The sequence below is a fragment of the Babylonia areolata genome, chromosome 4 (genome assembly GCF_041734735.1).
Source record: "Babylonia areolata isolate BAREFJ2019XMU chromosome 4, ASM4173473v1, whole genome shotgun sequence".
NCBI classification, from domain to species: domain Eukaryota; kingdom Metazoa; phylum Mollusca; class Gastropoda; order Neogastropoda; family Buccinidae; genus Babylonia; species Babylonia areolata.
Genome location: NC_134879.1, coordinates 25,137,197 through 25,158,201, shown reverse-complemented (window position 1 = coordinate 25,158,201; position 21,005 = coordinate 25,137,197). Strand labels below are relative to the sequence as shown.

Sequence of the window (21,005 nt, the reverse complement as noted above, 5' to 3'; positions counted from 1 at the left end):
TCCTTTGCGTTAGCTGTGCTTGACTATGTATGTATACATATGTATGTGTACATAACTACATGTATGTATATGAATGTGTATTGTGTGTGCGTGTGTTTATGTAAGTTTGTGCCTGCCTGTGTGTGTGTATGTGTTAGGGTAGCTGTTAGATACACATGTATGTTTAAATGTATGTATGCAGTGTGTGTGTGTGTGTGTGTGTGTGTGTTCACATTTTGATGTGTGTATATGTAACATTGATGTAATGTTTTATGTTAACAAAAACGTTTTTATAAAACACCTACAGCAGATTTCTGGATAGTGCGCTATATAAGTGTCCATTATTATTATTATTATTATTATCACCCATATCGTCTTCATCAACAGCGTGGTGGTGTTTGTTGTTTGTGATACAGCTGTTGTGTTTTGTGTTCTCCCCACAGATCCGATCTCGCTTCACCCGTGTGGAGCGTGTGGTGACCATCCTGTCCTGTCAGCAGATTCCTCCTCCCAGTGCAGGTGATAATGCATATGTATGTGTGATGGGCGCAATAGCCGAGTGGTTACAGTGTTGGACTTTCAGTCTTATGGTCCCGGGTTCGAATCATGGTGATGGCCCCTGGGTGGAGATTTTTCCAATCTCCCAGGTCAACATATGTGCAGACCTGCTAGTGTTTGAACCCCCTTTGTGTGTATCCGCAAGCAGAAGCTCAAATATGCACAGTTAAAGATCCTGTAATCCATGTCAGCATTTGGTGGGTTATGGAAACAAGAACATACCCAGCATGGACACCCCTGCCCTGAAAGCAGAGTATGGCTTCCAACATGGCGGGTTAAAAACGGTCATACACGCAAAAGCCCACTTGCATATATACAAGTGAACATGGGAGTTGCAGTCCACGAACGCAGAAGAAGAAGAAGAAGCATATGTATATACATGTATGCATAGTACATAGACATGCATGCGTGTACATACATACATACATGCATACATACATACACATGCATGCTTGTGTATACACGCATGCACACACACACACACACACACACACTTCAAAATCAAGTGAAGTTGTTTATGGCCTAGCTGACTGTCAAGGTGGCACACACACACACACTTAAACAAACACACATACACACACACCCACACTCCTACACATTTGCATGCACACACATACACACACACACACGCATAACAAAATTAAATTTTCACTTTGCAATACCAAACAAAATGCCTGCAAGGTTTTTCAGCGCATTGCTTCTTTAACAATGGTTCAGAACAGTCAAATGAAGCAAACTAGAGCAGTGCAGTTTTTCAGCAGAACTGCCTTTCTTACCTGCAATAAACACATGGAAGTAAGAAATACTCATATCTTATTTTAACACCTAGAAATGCAGCTTTCCTGAAAATTATCAAAACACATTCCTAACTTGTTTTCTTTGGTTTCCTGGGTTGTATTTACTTTCCAAGAATTGATCAAAGAATGCATAATGTTGTTGTGCAGTCTCATGCAATCTTCACATAGTTCATGTCAGTGTGTCTGGTGTGTGTGTGTGTGTTGACTTATTTGGTTTGCTCGCTTTCACGTCTGCAGGGGTGGAGGTTTTGGACCGCACAGTGCGAGTTTGCCTGTTCGATGGCAACACGGTACGTTTGAGAAAAATGACTGGTATTATTTGCTCATGAAAGCTTATAGGTTCTTTTGTGGTTTCTGCCACCTACAAACAAAAAGAAAAGAGCCTTGCACTATAAAAAAAAAACCCGATAAAACCCCAACAGTTACAGTTTTATTTATTTGACTGTTCTCATAGAAACATCCAGCTTAAATGGAAAAAAAAGTACATATACCAAGAGAAAAAAAAGAAGCATTAAGAGAAGAGGATGAGGGTATGGTAGGAGAAGAGTGAGTCATCCAAATATTTCATGGAAAATTTTCTTTGTTGATACAGTGTGTGATGATACTTTAGTTATAATTTTGTGTGTGTGTGAAAACCATGTTTGTCAGGAGAAAAAAACCTACGATTTTTGTATTATTTTTATTATGTACTTCAAACTGATTCGTTTAGGGATTCAGTACTTGAACATTTAATTGCATTGTTTGGTTTGCACTTTGTTTTTATATTTTTTCCCCAAAACAGTTTAAAAAAAAAATGTTTTGTTATTTTGACATATTAGTCACACACACACACACACACACGAATCAAGAATATGTAATCCTTTCACCCCTTTTGGGGCATGGAGGATATTATATAACAGCAATACACACAGACACACAGACACACACTCACTCACTCACTCTCGCACACACACACACAAGATGACACAAACATTGTGTATGACTTTGGGGGAAAAAAAAAAAAGTACATGCGATAAAACTGGATGTGGACGACTGTGTGGCAGATTCTCAGCAACATTCACTGCGTCAAAGTGTCTTCAGTGGACAAGAGTCAGCACAGCTGGTCCTTCACCACTAAGGTAGGGAGGGGGGCGGGGTGGTGGGAACGCCTCTGACAGCTTTCTCCAGTGTTCACTGTTGTAACCAGGAAGCGCTTTTTGTCTTTTGCTTGTATTTCTATTGTCATCGTTAGTAATATTATTATTATTTTTATCATTTGTCACAACAGATTTCTCTGGCATCAGAGATCTTTTCCCACCCCTCTTGCGGCCAATCAGTGGCAGCCTGTGTTTGTGTGTGTGTGTGTGTGCGCGCGCGCGAGCATGTGTGTATGTCTGTGTGTTTGTGTGCATGTATGCGTGTGCAAGTGTGTAAATGTACATGTGTCAGGAGAGCTCTATGCACGTGAGTGTATGTGTGTGTATGTGTGTGTGTGTGTGTGTAGGCTGTAAGTTTTAACATTTATTTGCTTATTTGTTTATTTATTTTTATTATTATTGTCGTTTTATTTTATTTTTATTTATTAATGTTATTATTATTATTATTATGATATTTTCTTTTTCTTTTTTGGGGGGGTTATATACTTTGTAGATATTCATTTTCCTCTTCTTCTTTTTTCTTTTCTTTTTTTCTTTTTTTTTTCAAGGCCGGACTAAGCGCGTTGGGTTATGCTGCTGGTCAGGCATCTGCTTACTTGGCAGGTGTGGTGTAGTGTATATGGATTTGTCCGAACGCAGTGCCGCCTCCTTGAGCTACTGATACTGATACTGTGTGAAATTCGGGGCTGCTTGTCCCAAGGAGAGTGCATTGCTAAAGTGCTGCACCATACTTTTTTTTTTTCCTTTTTTTTTTTTCTTTTTTTTTTGGTCTTTCCTTTTTTTTCTGCCCGCAAGTGTTTTTTAAATTTTTTATTGCCTATCAAATTGATTTTTCTACAGAAAATTGTCCAGTGACAACACTTTTGTTGCAGTGGTTTCTTTTTTTCGTGCACATGGGACTTTGGTTTATCGTCTCGTCTGAATGACTAGCACCCCAGACCACCGCTGAAGCTCTAGTGGAAGGGGAGAAAATGCTGGCGAGCACGAGATTCAGTCCCATGCGCTCAGATTCTCTCGCTTCCTAGGCGCATGCGTTACCACGTAGCCACCGCTCCACGTCCATGCCTGCTGTCTTGATTTCTTTTGCTGGGGAATTCTCTTGCTCTCCATGTCTGATGCTGCTGAATTGTTTTTGTCTGATGAAATCACTTCTTTCATATTTGTTGCATCTGCGCCTTATACATATTTGTATTTGTATTTCTTTTTATCACAACAGATTTCTCTGTGTGAAATTCAGGCTGCTCTCCCCAGGGAGAGCGCGTCGCTATACTACAGCGCCACCCATTTTTTTTGTATTTTTTCCTGCGTGCAGTTTTATTTGTTTTTCCTATCGAAGTGGATTTTTCTATAGAATTTTGCCAGGAACAACCTTTTTGTTACCGTGGGTTCTTTTACATGCGTTAAGTGCATGCTGCACATGGCACCTCGATTTATCATCTCATCCGAATGACTAGCGTCCAGACCACCACTCAAGGTCTAGTGGAGGAGGAGAAAATATTGGCGGCTGAGCCGTGATTCGAACCTTGCTTCCTAGGCGGACGTGTTACCTCTAGGCCATGTTATTATTAGTAGTAGTTCTTTTTTTTTTAATGTATTTATCTATTATTTATTTACTTTTTTTTTTCCTCTCAAGGCCAGACTAAGCGTGTTGGGTTATGCTGCTGGTCAGGCATCTGCTTGGCAGATGTGGTGTAGCGTATATGGATTTGTCCGAACGCAGTGACGCCTCCTTGAGCTACTGAAACTGAAACTGAATTGTAGCATCTTCTTCCAGTGCTTATGGGGATCCGATTTTGTGCAGTTTTAAGTTGTACAACAGGGGGTATGGAAGACGCTGAGAGTGTATGTAGAGGGTCAGGGGCTCAGGGAGTGTGTGTGTGGGGGGGGGGGGGGGGTCGGTTAGGGAGGGGGATGGGGGCAGTGGGGGGGGGTTTGGAAGGCTCTGTCAAAGAAAGAAGAGAAATTGTTAGGGGTGGAGAGCGTTGGAAATTGTTTGATATTTGGGAGATGATGCTGCACGGGCTGCATACACTTGTGTGTGTGCATGTGCTGTTGTGTGCCATAATGCACTGTTGTGTGTGTATCGTTTCATGGGAGGCGCTTAGAGCCCTTTGTGTTGGGAGTTTGTGCCGTATAAGTACTGTATTCTTCTGCTTCTTTTTCTTCTCCTTGTTATTGTTTTTGTTACTATTATTATTATTATACTTAACATTACTATTGTTATTGTTGTTGTTATTATTATTATTAGTAGTAGTATTGTTATTGTTGTTGTTGTTATTAATGTTATTTCTTTTTACAGATCACAGACATCATGGAGCTGGCCCCTCATGCAGAAATCTTTGTACGCACTAACAACATCTCTGACAACATTGGTAAGCCACTGAGTGTGTGGCTGTTTGTGTATTTTTGAGTGTGCATGTGTCTGTGTGTGTGTGTGTGTGTGTGTGTGTGTGTGTAAAGGCATATGTGCAGGTGTACGCATATTCATGCTGTGTGTGTGTGTGTTTTGTGTGTGTGTGTGTGTGTTTGTGTGTGTGTGCCTGATCATTTTATTGATATCATGTAGATATTTTAGATATTTTTAGCATAGTTCTATATTTATGTTTTTTCTTACAAGTATCTTTTAGTCATTTTAGTGTTATTGTAAAGCATGCAGTGCTCTTAAGTTAGACGCTGTAAGATTATTCTTTAATAAATGATAATAATAATGCTATGATAATAATGATGATAATAATGATGATAGTAATAATAATGATAATGATAATAATAAAGATAATAATAATGATAATGGTTATAATAATAATGATAATAATAATGATAATTATAATAATGATAATAATAATGGCAGTAATGATGAAGCATCAACATGTTTCCTGTCCACAGGGATCCTGTTTGAGCTGTGTATAACAACCCTGAGAACGGTAATGTGTCCCAGTGTCTGTCCATGATTTGTCCATTATCCACAGCCTGTCTGTCCACCTTTTCTCATGGGTTGTTACAGTCTGTGGAGTGAAACACCATTACACACATCTCTGCCTTGTGACACAGACGGAAGTGCTTCAGTGTGTGTGTGTGTGTGTATATGTGTGTGCACGCACACATATATGTCTTTAGGATATCAGCCATCTCGCTGTGACATTGTATTTAAAAAGCCTTCAGAATAATATTCAGCCAGAAACGTATCAGGGAAAGTTGTCCGAGTGCTCACATGGAAAGCAGTCTTGCTGAAATGCTGTAGGTATGATTAGACTGCTGGTGGTTCTCTAGCTTCAGTGGCTGTTTATGATTGTCATCCTGAACACCATTGTAGCTATTAAAGGACTGTTAAAAAAAAGAAAAGAAAACAATTACATCTTAAGTTTTTCTTTTCAGTAGAGGGAGAAGGGGGACTGTAATGGCTTATTGCTTACAACTTTAAAAAATGTGACCCAGAACATTCACTTCTGATTATTTAAGCACTCACACCCACCCGTCTACACACGCACACACACACCCACACCCACCCACCCACCCACACACACACACACACACCCGCACACACAGAAACACACACACACACACACATGCACACTCTTTTCCACACACTTGCACATTTACCATATTATATTCACACACTCATACATGCAAGCCTACACACACACACACACACACACACACACACACCACACCACACCACACCACACACACACAAAAGATAAGCTTAGCAAACCATCCTGTCTATAGACGTTATTATGGCTGTGTGTGTGTGTGGGTGTGTGTGTGCGCGTGCGCTTGATCATTTTATTGATATCATGTAGATGGCTGTGTATGTTCCTCTGTATTTCCTTTGTTCCTTCCAGAGCACCCAGGAGAAGACGGAGATGAGCTGTGGCTGGGCCCACATGCCGCTGCTGGATGAAAATGGCTCCGTCACTCAGAACAAGTGAGAACGCGTGCTTGTCTTCGCTGGCCAGTTTCAGTTTTCAGTTTCTCAAGAAGGCGTTACTACGTTTGGACAAATCCATGTATGCCACACCACACACATTAAGCATATGCAATGACAGCAGCATAGCCCATTGTGCTAGTCAGGCCTCGTGAACGCGTGCATTTTTTTGTGTACCCATCTGCGTGGAATTCTCCTACAGAATTTTTAGCCAGAGGACAACATTTTTGTTGCCATGGGTTCTTTTTCAGTGTGCCCAAGTTTGTGCTCCTCATGGGACCTCAGTTTATCGTCTCATCCGAATGACTAGATGCTCAGTTTTATTTTCCAGTCCAACTTGTGAGAAAGGGTGAGACCGGGATTTGAACCCAGGCTGTCATGGACATAGTATTGGCAGATAAGTGTTTTAACCATTCTGCCACCTTCCTCCTCCTTTGCTCATACTTTGTGCATGTGTTATATCTAATCAAGTATGTAATATTTTGGGTTACCTGTGAACACAACATGAGTGTATGTAATAACCGTGAGTTTTTGTTTTCTCTCTGTGTGTGTGTGTGTGTGTGTGTGTGTCCATGGTAAACTTTAACTAATTCATTTCCTCAAAAAATCCTTTGTCTGTCAACAAATTTGGCTTAAAAATAGGGGAAAAAAAAATCAGTCCTTTCCAAGAGGCAAAGCCGTCATGGCTCATCTAACCTTTGCGTTGTACAAACTGATCATCAGGTTTATATAGTGAAGGTCAAAATAACATTTGGTTATAAATCTTTCTTGTTCTGTTTAAATATCAATTTCAGAAACGAAAGAATAATGACGTGTTTAGTCTTTGCATTGTACTAACTGATCTTAAGATTGACATGGCGAGGGTACATGTCCCATTTGATTTTGATGACTTGTTTTGCGGAAGGAAGCCTAGACCATGGGGTATTTTTATATGCCACTGCCTGATTTACAGTAGTGAACATTTGATTAAAAAGAAAATCTTACATGCCACATTTTCTTCAGTCTCTGGGTTTGCTGGTGCAAATAGAAATGTGCATGAGTGGGTAAATAAACTCAACCTGTGTGTGGTATGTGTGTATGTGTGTGTGTGTGTGTGAATTTGTGTGTGTGTGTGTGTGTGTGTGTGTGTGTGCAGGTCGATGGACCTGTACGTGAACGGAGGCACACCCTACGAGAAGGGGGTGGAGGTGGACCCCCGGATCAGCAGGAGGAGTGAGTGGCCTTGTTTCACCCATGTTGTGTGTGTTGTGCTGCATGCTGTATTGTGTTGATCGTCCATTCTCAAGCTGCCATAATGTGTTCAGGTAGCTTCTGCTGATTGTTTATCAGTGTGAAAACGCTGTTGGATCTGATTGTTTAGGAGTGTGAAAACGCTGTTGGATCTGATTGTGTGAAAACGCTGTTGGATCTGATTGTTTAGGAGTGTGAAAACGCTGTTGGATCTGATTGTGTGAAAACACTGTTGGATCTGATTGTGAAAACGCTGTTGGATCTGATTGTGTGAAAACGCTGTTGGATCTGATTGTTTAGGAGTGTGAAAACGCTGTTGGATCTGATTGTTTAGGAGTGTGAAAACACTGTTGGATCTGATTGTGAAAACGCTGTTGGATCTGATTGTGTGAAAACGCTGTTGGATCTGATTGTTTAGGAGTGTGAAAACGCTGTTGGATCTGATTGTGTGAAAACGCTGTTGGATCTGATTGTTTAGGAGTGTGAAAACGCTGTTGGATCTGATTGTTTAGGAGTGTGAAAACGCTGTTGGATCTGATTGTGTGAAAACGCTGTTGGATCTGATTGTTTAGGAGTGTAAAAACGCTGTTGGATCTGATTGTTTCCTAGTGTGAAAACGCTGTTGGATCTGATTGTTTCCTAGTGTGAAAACACTGTTGGATCTGATTGTTTAGGAGTGTGAAAACACTGTTGGATCTGCGTCATCATTGTCATTATTGATGTCTGTTCTCAAGGTGCTATGTTTATGTTCATGTAGCTCTTGCTGATAGTTCTGGTGTATGAAAATGTGTTGGATATGCATTGTCATTGTCATTGTTGATCGTCCATTCTCAGGCTTAAGAGCTTTTTTTGTTATCAGGATTGTAAAAATGTGTTGGATCGTCTGTTTCCAGTTTGTCTAGAGCTTTTGTCAGGTTATCACTTCAAAAATGGGTGTTCACAGTGGTTTTGTTGATTGTGTAGCAGGTTGTCCAGGTAATGTTTCAGTTGGGAGGTGGGGAATTGTATTATTATTATTATTATAATTTTCCTTTTTCATGAAAATCTTTCCACCAGCATTTTGCATTTCACCCGAGTGTGTAATTATTTGCTGAGGAACTTGCTGTCAGCTTTATGTTTATGCATTGTAATCATTGTCCTGTCCTCTCTGTCTTTCTGCTTCAACAAAAGAGGCATAGTCTGAGACCTACTTTCTGCCTCTAAGAAAGGCGAAGAGTTTCACATCACGCTTTCATGTTGTTTGTTTTGATCTGTGTGTGCCTATGTGTATGTGTGCATGCATACATGTTTGTGTGTGTGTGTGTGTGTGTGTGTGTGTGTACACATGCATACATGTGTGTGTGTTTGTGTGTGCTTGTGCATAAATGGGTGTTTGTGTTTGTGCATGGTTAAGATAGATGTTGCTTCATGAAATTCTTTTGGTTATGATTTTTTTTCTTTTGCATGAGCTTGAGGGTAGATCTAGTTCCTATCCCAGGGATTAGAGTGAGTTGTTGACAGCAGTGTGAGTACTGAGCACCGTGTGAACAGTGTGTGTGTGTGTGTGTGTGGACTGTGTGTGCATACGATCCGTTCCTTGCCGAGTGCATTGCTTCAGCCTGCCGCCACAAACTGCACTTTCTCTCACTAACATAGCGTTGAATGGAAGGCTGTTTTCCTACTCACAAATGGCATGGTAGATTCTTATGGAGGTTGATTGTCGATTTTCTCCTCTTTTCTTTTCTTTTTTGTTTTTTTTTTTTTGTTTTTTTGTTTTTTAATATTTTTTTTCCTTCTGTGTTTGTCTGCAGCTTCCATGATCACTGCTGCCTATTGTACTGTATTGTATTAATTCTCGTCGCAACAGATTTCTCTATGTGAAATTCAGGCAGTTCTCGTCGGAGAGAGTGCGTTGGCACAATTCAGCTCCACCCCATGTATTTATGTATATATATCTTTTTCTTTTTTTTTCTGTCTGCATGTTTATTTGTATTACAGTCAAAATGGATTTTTCTGCAGAATTTTGCAAAGGACAACCTTTTCAATCTTTTTTTGTTGCTGTGGCTTCTTTTACTTTTGCTGAGTGCATGCTGCACACAGGACCTTGGTTTATTGTCTCATCCTAATAACTACCACTCAGACCACTACTCAGGGTCTAGTGGAGGGGGATGCTGGTGTGTATATAGGACTTGAACCTGTGAACTCTCACTTCACTAGTTGGGTGCATTGCCACTGGGCCACCGCTCAGCCATGAGAGGGATTTTATGTACATGACTGTTCTTGCTCCACTTTCTGGGCTGGCTGCATGCTGGGTTTGTATGTTTCCTTCAGCCCACCAAACACTGACATGAATTTGTGAATATCAGGATCTGTAACATGCACATTTCATCCTCTGCATGCTTATTCGAGTAGACACAGACAGGGGATTAAGGGGACCAGCAGGTCTACTCGTATATTCACAGACCTAGCATGACGAAAGTCTTAAAACGTGAGCTTCCATGCCTGTCAAGTATCTTGTGAACAGAAAGTAAAAGAAATGTGATGTGAAAATTAGTTGTCCCAGATTTCTCACACACCACCAGACTATTTTCCACTCGGCCTGGACCAGTGGACACATGATTTTTTTAATCCTGTAGGAAAATGGTGGGTTGTTGTGATGTTGATTTAGTTGTGAGGGGGAGGGGGAGGAAGGACTTTCTTCATTGTTGTGTGTTGTTCCTTTATTTCCTGACTGTTTTACAGAGCACATTGTTTGGTATGAGTGCACTGGTATGTAACGTTTTCAAGTAACAAAGCAGTACATGCATGCAAGTTTAATCTTTTACTCATTTTGTAAGACATATATACTGTGTTGGATATTTTGAAAGCTGCTTTCTGTCATGACTCATTATAATGAATCCTAAAAAGAAAAAGAAAAAAAAAAATTAATCATAGGACCACTTACCCTCAAAAGTTGTGTAGGTTTTAACACATATAGTTGTAGAAGAATTGTTGAAAGTAAAGATAACTTCAGAAAAAAGATACCAGGCTCCTGATGAGTCTCTGTGGAAGGTTTGTCTCTTTTCTTATATTTGTCTGAATATGGAAACCTTCCTGTTTAAGAATGTCTCTTGTTTCCAGTTGCTTTTGGTCACTTTGTATGTTATATTTTTGTGTGCTTGTTTGCTTATGACTGTTGAGAAAAGTAGTGTCGTATGTATAAGGTATGGTGACTTGTCATCTTCCAGCTTTTCTTCTGTGAGGTGGTGCTGGTTCTGTGTGATACTCTGATTCAGAGAAGGACTTGTGCTTGTCTAGAGGTGTTTGCTTGGTTGTGTGTTTTTTGTTTGTTTGTTTTGGGGCATCTTTGAGTGATGTGTGGGGTCTAGTTCTCAGAGACTTGGATGCAACCTTTGTGTGCAACTGGGCTGTAAACTATTGTGAATATGGTCATAGGGCTGTAAAAAGAAAAGTTTATTCGTAAATGTGATCAGACTTGATAGATGAGACATTATTCACACAAGACAGTTGAAAACTGCATTACTAATGATCATTTACATTACATTACTACAGCAGATTGTCATGTAAACAGGATTGTCTTCATAGGTTGGATGCTATTTTCTATTTTAGATGACCTGGTAGGAAATAATCACTTCTACTCAAATAGATTGGGCATCACCTCAGGTAACTTGATGGATGTCATATAAGCTAAATGTCCTTATATTATGAATTATAAATTGGCCATATCCACACACAGACAGGATGTCATTATCAATTTGAAGAAACAAAACAACATTCTTTTAGAACCAGCTCAGCTGTCACCTCACTTGACTTGGTATAACAGACGTCCTGCAAAGAGTATGTCTTAACGAGATAAATAGAACAGGACAGACCGTCCTTCTAGGTGACCTGGTGGATAAGATGTCCAGTGGTCAGTGTTTACTGATGCCTTACTCCGGTTTTTGTCATTCAGTTTCTCTGTCCATCGTTCCTTCTACTCTGTGTAAGGCGGATCCACTTTCTTTTTTCCATCTCGGTCTGCATGCCCGTCTGTCCACCTTTCTCTCTTCTTCCGTGTCTTAATTCTTTCTCTGTTCTGGTTTGTCCATCCCGCTTATTGTTTGTCTTCTTTTCATTCACCTGTTCTTTTTTTTCTTTTTCTTTTTCTGTTTCTCCCCAGAATAATTAGTCTTGTTGTGAATTTAGCGAACAGAGGAGAAAAAATAAAGAATAATGACAATAAATCGTTATCATTGTCTTTCTGCATTAACATTACAATTTACAATGTAATGTTTTATGTTAACAAAAGCGTTTTTGTAAAGCACCTAGAGCAGATTTCTGGATAGTGTACTATATAAGTATCCATTATTATTATTATTATTACAACACCCTGTGGGTTTCTGCTTTATTCAACAGTGTTATTTGACAGATAAACCTCCTTCCCCATTCATATCTCGTTTTTTCCTCATGCCACCACTAGAAATGCATGGTTATAAAAAAAAAATGGTGAGCTTTTAGGGTGTATTTGAGTATCAGCAATATGAAGACAAATAACGTTGGGACATTTCAGCTGTGCATGTATCAGAGAGCACAGTTGATACGCTTGTAGATTTTATGTATTAGTGTTTTCTTCTACAAAATATTCAATGATTTTTATCGTTTTCATTATTGTCTACATTTGTTTGTGAATGTTAAGAATTTTGTTTGTGAATGTTAAGAATTTAAAAGTACCAGAAACAGACTTGTGTATGTGAGTGAACATCAGTGAGAAACCTTTTTTGTTACCTTTGTTTTCGTTTATTTATTTATTTATTTATTTTTATCTTATTTATTTAACACCTTGATTACTTTTGTGCAGTGTGCTTTTTATGTGAAAAGTAAATACAAAATTTGATATATTTTTGCACATATTATTATGGATATATTTATTATTACATATTTCTAAGGAAATGTAGTTTTGAATTGGCTTTGATTGTCTGTTCATTTTCTTTTTTGCTGTTGTAAATTTGTTCATTGTCTGGAATGGCACCAGAGGTGGCTGTCTCTGTAAGCTCTCTTCACTTTCCCCATCCTTCCAGCTGCAGGGTAAAGGTCGTATGATACATGAGGTTCCAAGAGCAATGTCTGTAATCACTGTGTGTGTGTGTGTGTGTGTGTGTGTGTGTGTGTGTGTGTGTGTGTGAATGCTCATGTATGCATGTGTGTGTGTGTGTGCGTATGTGTGTGTGTGTATGTGTGCATGTGTGTGTGTGTGTGTGCAGTCAGCTCCAATGCTCTGGTGTCGCTCATGTCAGGGAACAAGCAGCCCCGCCTGGTGGTGCGTCTGGCAGTGCCCAAGAAAGAGTACAAAGATCAGATGGAGTGAGTAGTCGTCTGCTTCCTGCAACTTCATACATCTTCTTCTTCTGCGTTCACTCGTATGCACACGAGTGGGCTTTTACGTGTATGACCGTTTTTACCCCGCCATGTAGGCAGCCATACTCCGTTTTAGGGGGTGTGCATGCTGGGTATGTTCTTGTTTCCATAACCCACCGAACGCTGACATGGTTTACAGGATCTTTAACGTGCGTATTTGATCTTCTGCTTGCATATACACACGAAGGGGGTTCAGGCACTAGCAGGTCTGAACATATGTTGACCTGGGAGATCATAAAAATCTCCACCCTTTATCCACCAGGTGCCGTCACCGTGATTCGAACCCGGGACCCTCAGATTGACAGTCCAACGCTTTAACCACACGGCTATTGCGCCCGTCAACTTCCTACATCGTCTCTGTGTGTGTCTCTGCTGTTGGTCTGCCTACATGCTCCTTGTCTTTCACTTTCTGTCTGTCCATCTGTACACATACATGCATTCCTGATACATCATCCATCTCTGTCTGTTTCTGTTTCTCCCTTTCCCTCTCGTTCTCTCTCTCTCTTTCCTTTTATTCACTATCTCTCTTTCCCTCTCATTCTCTCCCTCACTCGCTCTCTTTCCCTCTCACCCTCTTTCTCTTATGTATATGTATGTTTATGTATGTATGTATGTATGTATGTATGCAAGTGTGTCTCTTGAAACAACAGCAGTTATGTGAGTTGGCCATTGTGCGAATATATCTCCACCTTTGGAAAATAAAGATTCATTCATTCTTTCTCTCTCTCTCCCTCCCTCTCCCTCTCTCTGTCTCTGTCTCTCTCTTCCCATCTCACTATGTCTCTCTCTCTCTCTCTCTCTTCCCCTCTCACTCTTTCTGTCTCTGTCTCTCTCACTTCGCCTCTCACTCTCTCTGTCTCTCCCTCTCTCTCTATCTTCCCCTCTCACTCTCTCTCTCTCACTCTCTCTCCGCCTCTCACTCTCTCTCTCTTCCCCTCTCACTCTCTCAGTCTCTTTCTCTCTCTCTCTCCCCTCTCACTCTCTCTCTTCCCCTCTCACTCTCTCGCTGTCTCTCTCTTTCTCTCTCTTCCCCTCCCGCCCCCTCTCTCTCTCTTCCCCTCTCTTTCTCTCTCTCTCTTCCCCTCTCACTCTCTCACTCTCTCTCTCTTCCCCTCTCACTCTCTTGCTGTCTCTCTCTTTCTCTCTCTTTCTTCCCCTCTCACTCTCTCTCTTCCTCTCTCTCTCTCTCACTTCCCCTCTCGCTCTCTCTCTTCCCCTCTCTCTCTGTCTCTGTCTCTCTCTTCCCCTCTCACTCTCTCTCTCTCACTTCCCCCCTCTCTCTCGTCTCTGTCTTTGTCTCTCTCTGTCTCTCTGTCTGTCTATCTGTCTCACTCTCTCTCTCTCTGTCTCTGTCTCTCTTCCCCACTGGTTCTGACCTCCAGTGCTCCCTGTCTATCTGTCTGTCCGTCTGTCTGTCTGTCTGTCTCTGTCTCTCTTTCTCTGTCCATTTCTTTCTCCATGTATGTGTCCCCTCCCCCCGCCCCCACCTCCCACCATTCTCAACCTCCACCATCACCTTCACCCCTCCTTTCTCTCTTCCCAGTGTTTTGTTTAGTGTCGACGGGCACAATAGCCGAGTGGTTAAAGCGTTGGACTGTCAATCTGAGGGTCCCGGGTTCGAATCACGGTGACGGCGCCTGGTGGGTAAAGGGTGGAGATTTTTACGATCTCCCAGGTCAACATATGTGCAGACCTGCTAGTGCCTGAACCCCCTTCGTGTGTATATGCAAGCAGAAGATCAAATACGCACGTTAAAGATCCTGTAATCCATGTCAGCGTTCGGTGGGTTATGGAAACAAGAACATACCCAGCATGCACACCCCCGAAAACGGAGTATGGCTGCCTACATGGCGGGGTAAAAACGGTCATACACGTAAAAGCCCACTCGTGTGCATACGAGTGAACGCAGAAGAAGAAGAAGAAGTTTAGTGTCAAATATTCATTCATGCACTGCTGTTGTCTTTATCCATAACGTGTGCTGCGCATGATTAATTGTCAGAAAATGTAACAGAATTTGGTGTGATATACTGTACCGTGTCAGACTGGAACAAAGTAGACGTATCACTTTATTGGTAAACCAACATTTGAAACCAGTGGACATGGAGCAGTGCATTTAACCAGTGTGTTTAACCAGTCTGACATGGAACAGTGTATTTAAACGGTGTGACATGGAACAGTGTATTTAACCAGTGTGACATGGAACAGTGTATTTAAACAGTGCGACATGGAACAGTGTATTTAACCAGTGTGACATGGAACAGTGTATTTAACCAGTGTGACATGGAACAGTGTATTTAACCAGTGTGACATGGAACAGTGTAACCAGTGCAACATGGAACAGTGTAACCAGTGCGACACGGAACAGTGTATTTAACCAGTGTGACATGGAACAGTGTAACCAGTGCGACATGGAACAGTGTAACCAGTGTGACATGGAACAGTGTATTTAAACAGTGTGACATGGAACAGTGTAACCAGTGCGACATGGAACAGTGTAAACAGTGTGACATGAAACAGTGTATTTAAACAGTGTGACATGGAACAGTGTAACCAGTGCAACATGGAACAGTGTAACCAGTGCGACACGGAACAGTGTATTTAACCAGTGCGACATGGAACGTATTTAAACAGTGCGACATGGAACAGTGTATTTAACCAGTGCGACACGGAACAGTTTATTTAATCGGTGTATTTAACCAGTGCGACATGGAACAGTGTATTTAACCAGTGCGACATGGAACAGTGTATTGAAGCAGACAGGGAGTATGATATATATGTTTTTTAATCCCCATTTTTGACTCACTTGTGTAAACAAAGTGAGTCTATGTTTTAACCCGGTGTTCGGCTGTCTGTGTGTGTGTGTCTGTGTGTCCGTGGTAAACTTTAACATTGACATTTTCTCTGCAAATACCTTGTCAGTTAACACCAAATTTGGCATAAAAATAGGAAAAATTCAGTTCTTTCCAGTCATCTTGTTTAAAACAATATTGCAAAAAAATAAAAAAGAAGCCTAATTATATGCAAACTGCATTTACTGTTATATTTATATTTTTTGTATTCTCTAAACTTGGCACTTTGATCTGATATTCTGACCCAACAACAAGAGGAGTCATTATTATCATTTTTTGTTCAAACGGGAACTTCTTTTGCTAAGCATGGAATTTTTATTTGTTTTGCAAATGTTTTGGTGCAGATAGTAAAAAAGGGAAATTACTCTGTAATTAATGCTAGGGGACTTAATTTGCTTTAAACTGATCTTTCTCATCTTAAACATTACATTTTGAAATTATACTCAATACATAAAAAGCTTGGATTTTTTTTAAAGTGTATCACAAATGAGTCTTGAAGGCCTTGCCTCTCTTGTTTTGCATGAGTCAGCGTGCTTCCTGAACCCATGATAGGCAACAGGGCTGTGCTGCCCTTCTAGTGTGACATGGAATAGTGTATTGAACCAAACAGGGAGTGTATGTATCTCTCTCTCTCTCTCTCTCTCTCTCTCTCTCTCTCTCTCTCTATATATATATATATATATATATAACAAAGTTGAAAACCAACACCTATTTTGTTAAACAAAAAAAATTAAAATCTAAATTTTCGCTGCCACCCGCCAGCTTGGTCACAGACTACACTTATAACAGATAACATAATGCTATTTTTTATGTCATCTTTCTGACCTTACATGATGTCGTCTACTATGTAAAGATATCATGTTCTGAATATTCCTTCAGTTGTATATGTACATATCACACTTTCTCACTCTCATTCTCCCTCTCTCTCTCTGTATCTCAGTGATCGTGTGTAACCACCACCACAACAAACCAGACTGGTAACTCCACGAAGTAGAGTTCACAATGAAAACCCATGGATGTCACTTCTCAAGTTCAGTCCAACAAAAACTGTCCCAAGGTTACATATCCAGAACAGTTCTCTTCTTTTCAGCTCCTCCACTTTGTTGACCTGCTCCAACACTGTCACCTGTAAATAGCTGAGGTTGTCGTCAGAAGGGTGAGGGGTGGAAGAAACATGGGCAGCGACCGAACACTTGGTGCCTTTCCTCAGTTTGCAGTCGCTTTTGTGGTTTGCCCATCTTTTCTTAAGATTGTAGGAGCATCCCACATATTGTGCCTCCGGGTGAAGTCTACAGGTCAATAGATAGACCAAGTTTGGCGTGGTGCAGGAGAGGTGTTGGTTGATCTGCCAGCGTCTTCCGTCCCAAGGAGAAATGACATGGTCTGTGAAGTGGCCATGACTGCAGGTGTCACAGCGAGGTGCCTTACATTTGAAGAAGCCTCGGTGCTGAGCCCTAGACACAGTGGATATGAATTCAGTGATGCTGAGCCCTAGATACAGTGGATATATATTTGTTTTTTAATCCCTATTTTTTTGTGTGAATCAGCGTGCTTCCCGACCCCCTGATAGGCAACACGGCTGTGCTGCCCTTCTACAGCTACTACCGGCAGGTTCTGGCCGACGTCTTGCTGCGGGATCGCCTTGACCTGGACTCCACAGGTCAGTCTTTCTTTGGGGTTCTCTGGCTGGGTTCTCTCTGTCTGTCAGGAACAGTCATACTCTACACATTTAGTTAGGAATTATCTTGTGCTTAATATGGAAAGACATCTACGATTTTTATTGACAAGATTTAGATTTGACGTTCCCGATATCAGTGTGCACAGGTACCACTATAAAAAATTATGAGCTTACAGAGAAGCTGTGCCCTTTGTGCAAGGAGTCAAAAGAAGGTGAAGTTCATTTTGTTTTGAAGTGCCCTGCGTTGCATAGTTTTACACGTAAAATATATTCCAAAGAAATAACATGAATGTCCATGTTTGTTTAGATTCTGTTTATTGATGGCATCATCAATAATGGTGTCATTTGTAATCTCACATTGTAGTTATTATGTAGAGATATTAAGTTAAGAGAAGTGGTACTGTCATAATTTCTTTAGTTAATTTTGAAAGTGTTGAATGTTCACTGATAGTTATGATGACATCTGCATATTGTGTTATCACCCTTCAATTCATATGTGACTTTGGCTTTAAATGAATAAATCATCTCAGTTTCAGTCTCTGTCAGGAGCAGCACTGGCACAGTTTCAGTTTCAGTTTCAGTAGCTCAAGGTGGCGTCACTGCGTTCGGACAAATCCATATACGCTACACCACATCTGCCAAGCAGATGCCTGACCAGCAGCATAACCCAACGTGCTTAGCTGGCACAAGTTTAGTTAGCGCAGTCCTTTTTCATGTGCTGGGGTTCTGGTTTTGGGGGTCCTTTTTTTTTTGATACATTTTTTTTTTAGCAGGGTTTTTATATCTGTGACCACTTTCACCCCCTTCCCTGTTCAAGCAGTGGTATGCCAAATTCTATGGGTGATGCTTTAGTGTGGTATGTTTGTTTTTGTTTCTGTTTCTGTAACCTGCTCAGAGGCATCATGGACGAACTGGCGTGTAGCTGGACTTACGTCTCAGTGATCGTCAGTGGTCACTGTTTGAGGCCCCTGTTTTGCTGTGGTGTTGCGTCCTTGGGGAAAGGAACTCTGCTCTGATTTTCCTCACTCCAGTGTGAATGGATACCTGATTTTTGGTTTGGGGAAGGTTGAAGCGATGTGAGGAGAGGACTGGGCCCTGTTTTCTGATGCTGAGCCCTAGACACAGTGGATATGAATTCAGTGATGCTGAGCCCTAGACACAGTGGATGTGAATTCACTGATGCTGAGCCCTGGACACAGCGGATATGAATTCGATGACACTGAGCCCTAGACACTGGATATGAATTCGATAATGCTGAGCCCTACACACAGTGGATATGAATTCACTGATGCTGACCCCTATATACAGTGGATATGAATTCACTGATGCTGAGCCCTAGACACAGTGGATGTGAATTCACTGATGCTGAGCCCAGGACACAGTTGATATGAATTCGATGACACTGAGCCCTAGACGCTGGATATGAATTCTCTTATGCTGAGCCCTACACACAGTGGATGTGAATTCAGTGATGTTGAGCCCTAGACACAGTGGATATGAATTCTCCAATGCTGAGCCCTAGACACAGTGGATATGAATTTACTGATGCTGATCCCTAGACACAGTGGATATGAATTCAGTGATGCTGAGCCCTAGACACAGTGGATATGAATTCGATGACACTGAGCCCTACAGACAGTGGGTATGAATTCAGTGATGCTGAGCCCTAGACACAGTGGGTATGAATTCAGTGATGCTGAGCCCTACAGACAGTGGGTATGAATTCAGTGATGCTGAGCCCTACAGACAGTGGGTATGAATTCAGTGATGCTGAGCCCTACAGACAGTGGGTATGAATTCACTGTCCCAGTGGCTGAAAAGGGCTGTGGGATCTCTGACCTTTGAATCTTCTGAATGCTGACTTGGGTACAAGATATTTACTGCGTATGTTGTGTTTTCTGTGTGGTTATGTATAATGAATATATATAAGGGGGATACAGGGGGTGTGTGTGTGTGGGGGGGGGATTGATGAAGTAGCTGGTTTGCAAATATGTTGACATGGAAGATGGGAAGCAAGCAAAAGTCTCTATCCTTTAACATGCAGGATTCAAACCACTCAGCTCTCAGACTGATGGGATGCACTGATGTCTTGGCTGTCTTGTTCATCACCGATACAGTTATTTTGTAACTAGTACTACTATTATTATTATTATTATCAATTACCATTATTATTAGTATGATTATTATTTTTTATTATTATATTCATATTCAGTTACACTTACTATACTGTGACCCACTGGTGCAGACTCAGGCAGGGGTCTGATTTCCTGTCCTGTGCAAACTACCACCCTGCTGAAGGGGAGAAAATGAAAGGGAAAAAATAATCCTGTGATTCTTTATCACTATTATTATTATTATTATTTTGTTTTATTTTATGCTTTTATCATTATTTTTTTATCATTAATGATTATTTCGATTAACAATCATAATGATAATAATAAAAGGACATTTAGTACGCCCAGTCTAATGATACAAAAGCCCTGGGCGTTTACAATGAAAAATACAATGACGCATGCATGCTAAAAACACACGCATACGCCCACATGCACAAATCATCCCGCTCCAACTCCACAACCCACAAACCCACACCCACTCCATACAAGATGTAGACACACACATGTGTGTGTGCAAGCACATCCCGGCTGTTCAAAGCATATGAACATGCGTAAAAAAATTTTTTTTTTTTTTTCAATTTGAAAGATTTTTTTTTTTAATGTGTAATTTTAAATATAGTAAAAAAAAAAAAAAAAAAAAAGAATGTAAATAATACAGTCATTATTTTTATTATTTATTTTGTAGTAGTATTTCTTCACTGTTGTTGTTGATTATGACCGATGGTGTGTTGCAGAGATGATCCACAATCCCTTCCTCAGGCTGTTCCCCACAGTGGCTGAGCAGATGGACGTCATGAAACTGCTGCGGGTAGGTGACCCTTGATTCTGGTCCTCCCCCCATTCTGCCGTGTGGGTCTGTTTTGGGGTGTCATGTACTCTACCATGTCAAACTGACACAAACTATGGTCTGTTTTGGTGTGTCATGTACTGTACCATGTCAAACTGACACAAACTATGGTCTGTTCTGGTGTGTCATGTACTGTACCATGTCAAGCTGACGCAAACTAGGTCTGTTTAGTGTGTCATGTACTGTACCATGTCAAACTGATACAAAACACGTCTGTCTTTTTGGGTGTCATATACTGTACCATGTCAAACTGACACAAACTATGGTCTGTTTTGGTGTCATGTACTGACAGGCGCAATAGCCGAATGGTTAAAGTGTTGGACTTTTAATCTGAAGGTCCCGGGTTTGAATCATGGTGACGGCGCCTGGTGGGTAAAGGGTGGAGATTTTTACGATCTCCCAGGTCAACATATGTGCAGACCTGCCAGTGCCTGAACCCCTTCTTGTGTATACGCAAGCAGAAGATCAAGTACACATGTTAAAGATCCTGTAATCCATGTCAGCGTTCGGTGGGTTATGGAA

At 41.0% G+C, this 21,005-nt stretch overlaps 1 protein-coding gene across 3 annotated transcripts in view; it reads left to right on the top strand.

Annotated features, from left to right (window-relative positions):
- LOC143280990 (nephrocystin-1-like) overlaps positions 1-21,005 on the top strand; it is a 70,284-nt gene that overhangs the window by 32,110 nt on the left and 17,169 nt on the right. For all 3 annotated transcript variants that reach the window (XM_076585843.1, XM_076585842.1, XM_076585841.1), the window contains 10 exons: positions 423-498; positions 1,572-1,624; positions 2,378-2,452; positions 4,770-4,842; positions 5,354-5,391; positions 6,310-6,392; positions 7,528-7,604; positions 12,842-12,941; positions 17,392-17,504; positions 20,371-20,444. In XM_076585843.1, the coding sequence (XP_076441958.1) occupies positions 423-498; positions 1,572-1,624; positions 2,378-2,452; positions 4,770-4,842; positions 5,354-5,391; positions 6,310-6,392; positions 7,528-7,604; positions 12,842-12,941; positions 17,392-17,504; positions 20,371-20,444 (762 nt within the window). The remainder of the gene's footprint in view (positions 1-422; positions 499-1,571; positions 1,625-2,377; positions 2,453-4,769; positions 4,843-5,353; positions 5,392-6,309; positions 6,393-7,527; positions 7,605-12,841; positions 12,942-17,391; positions 17,505-20,370; positions 20,445-21,005) is intronic.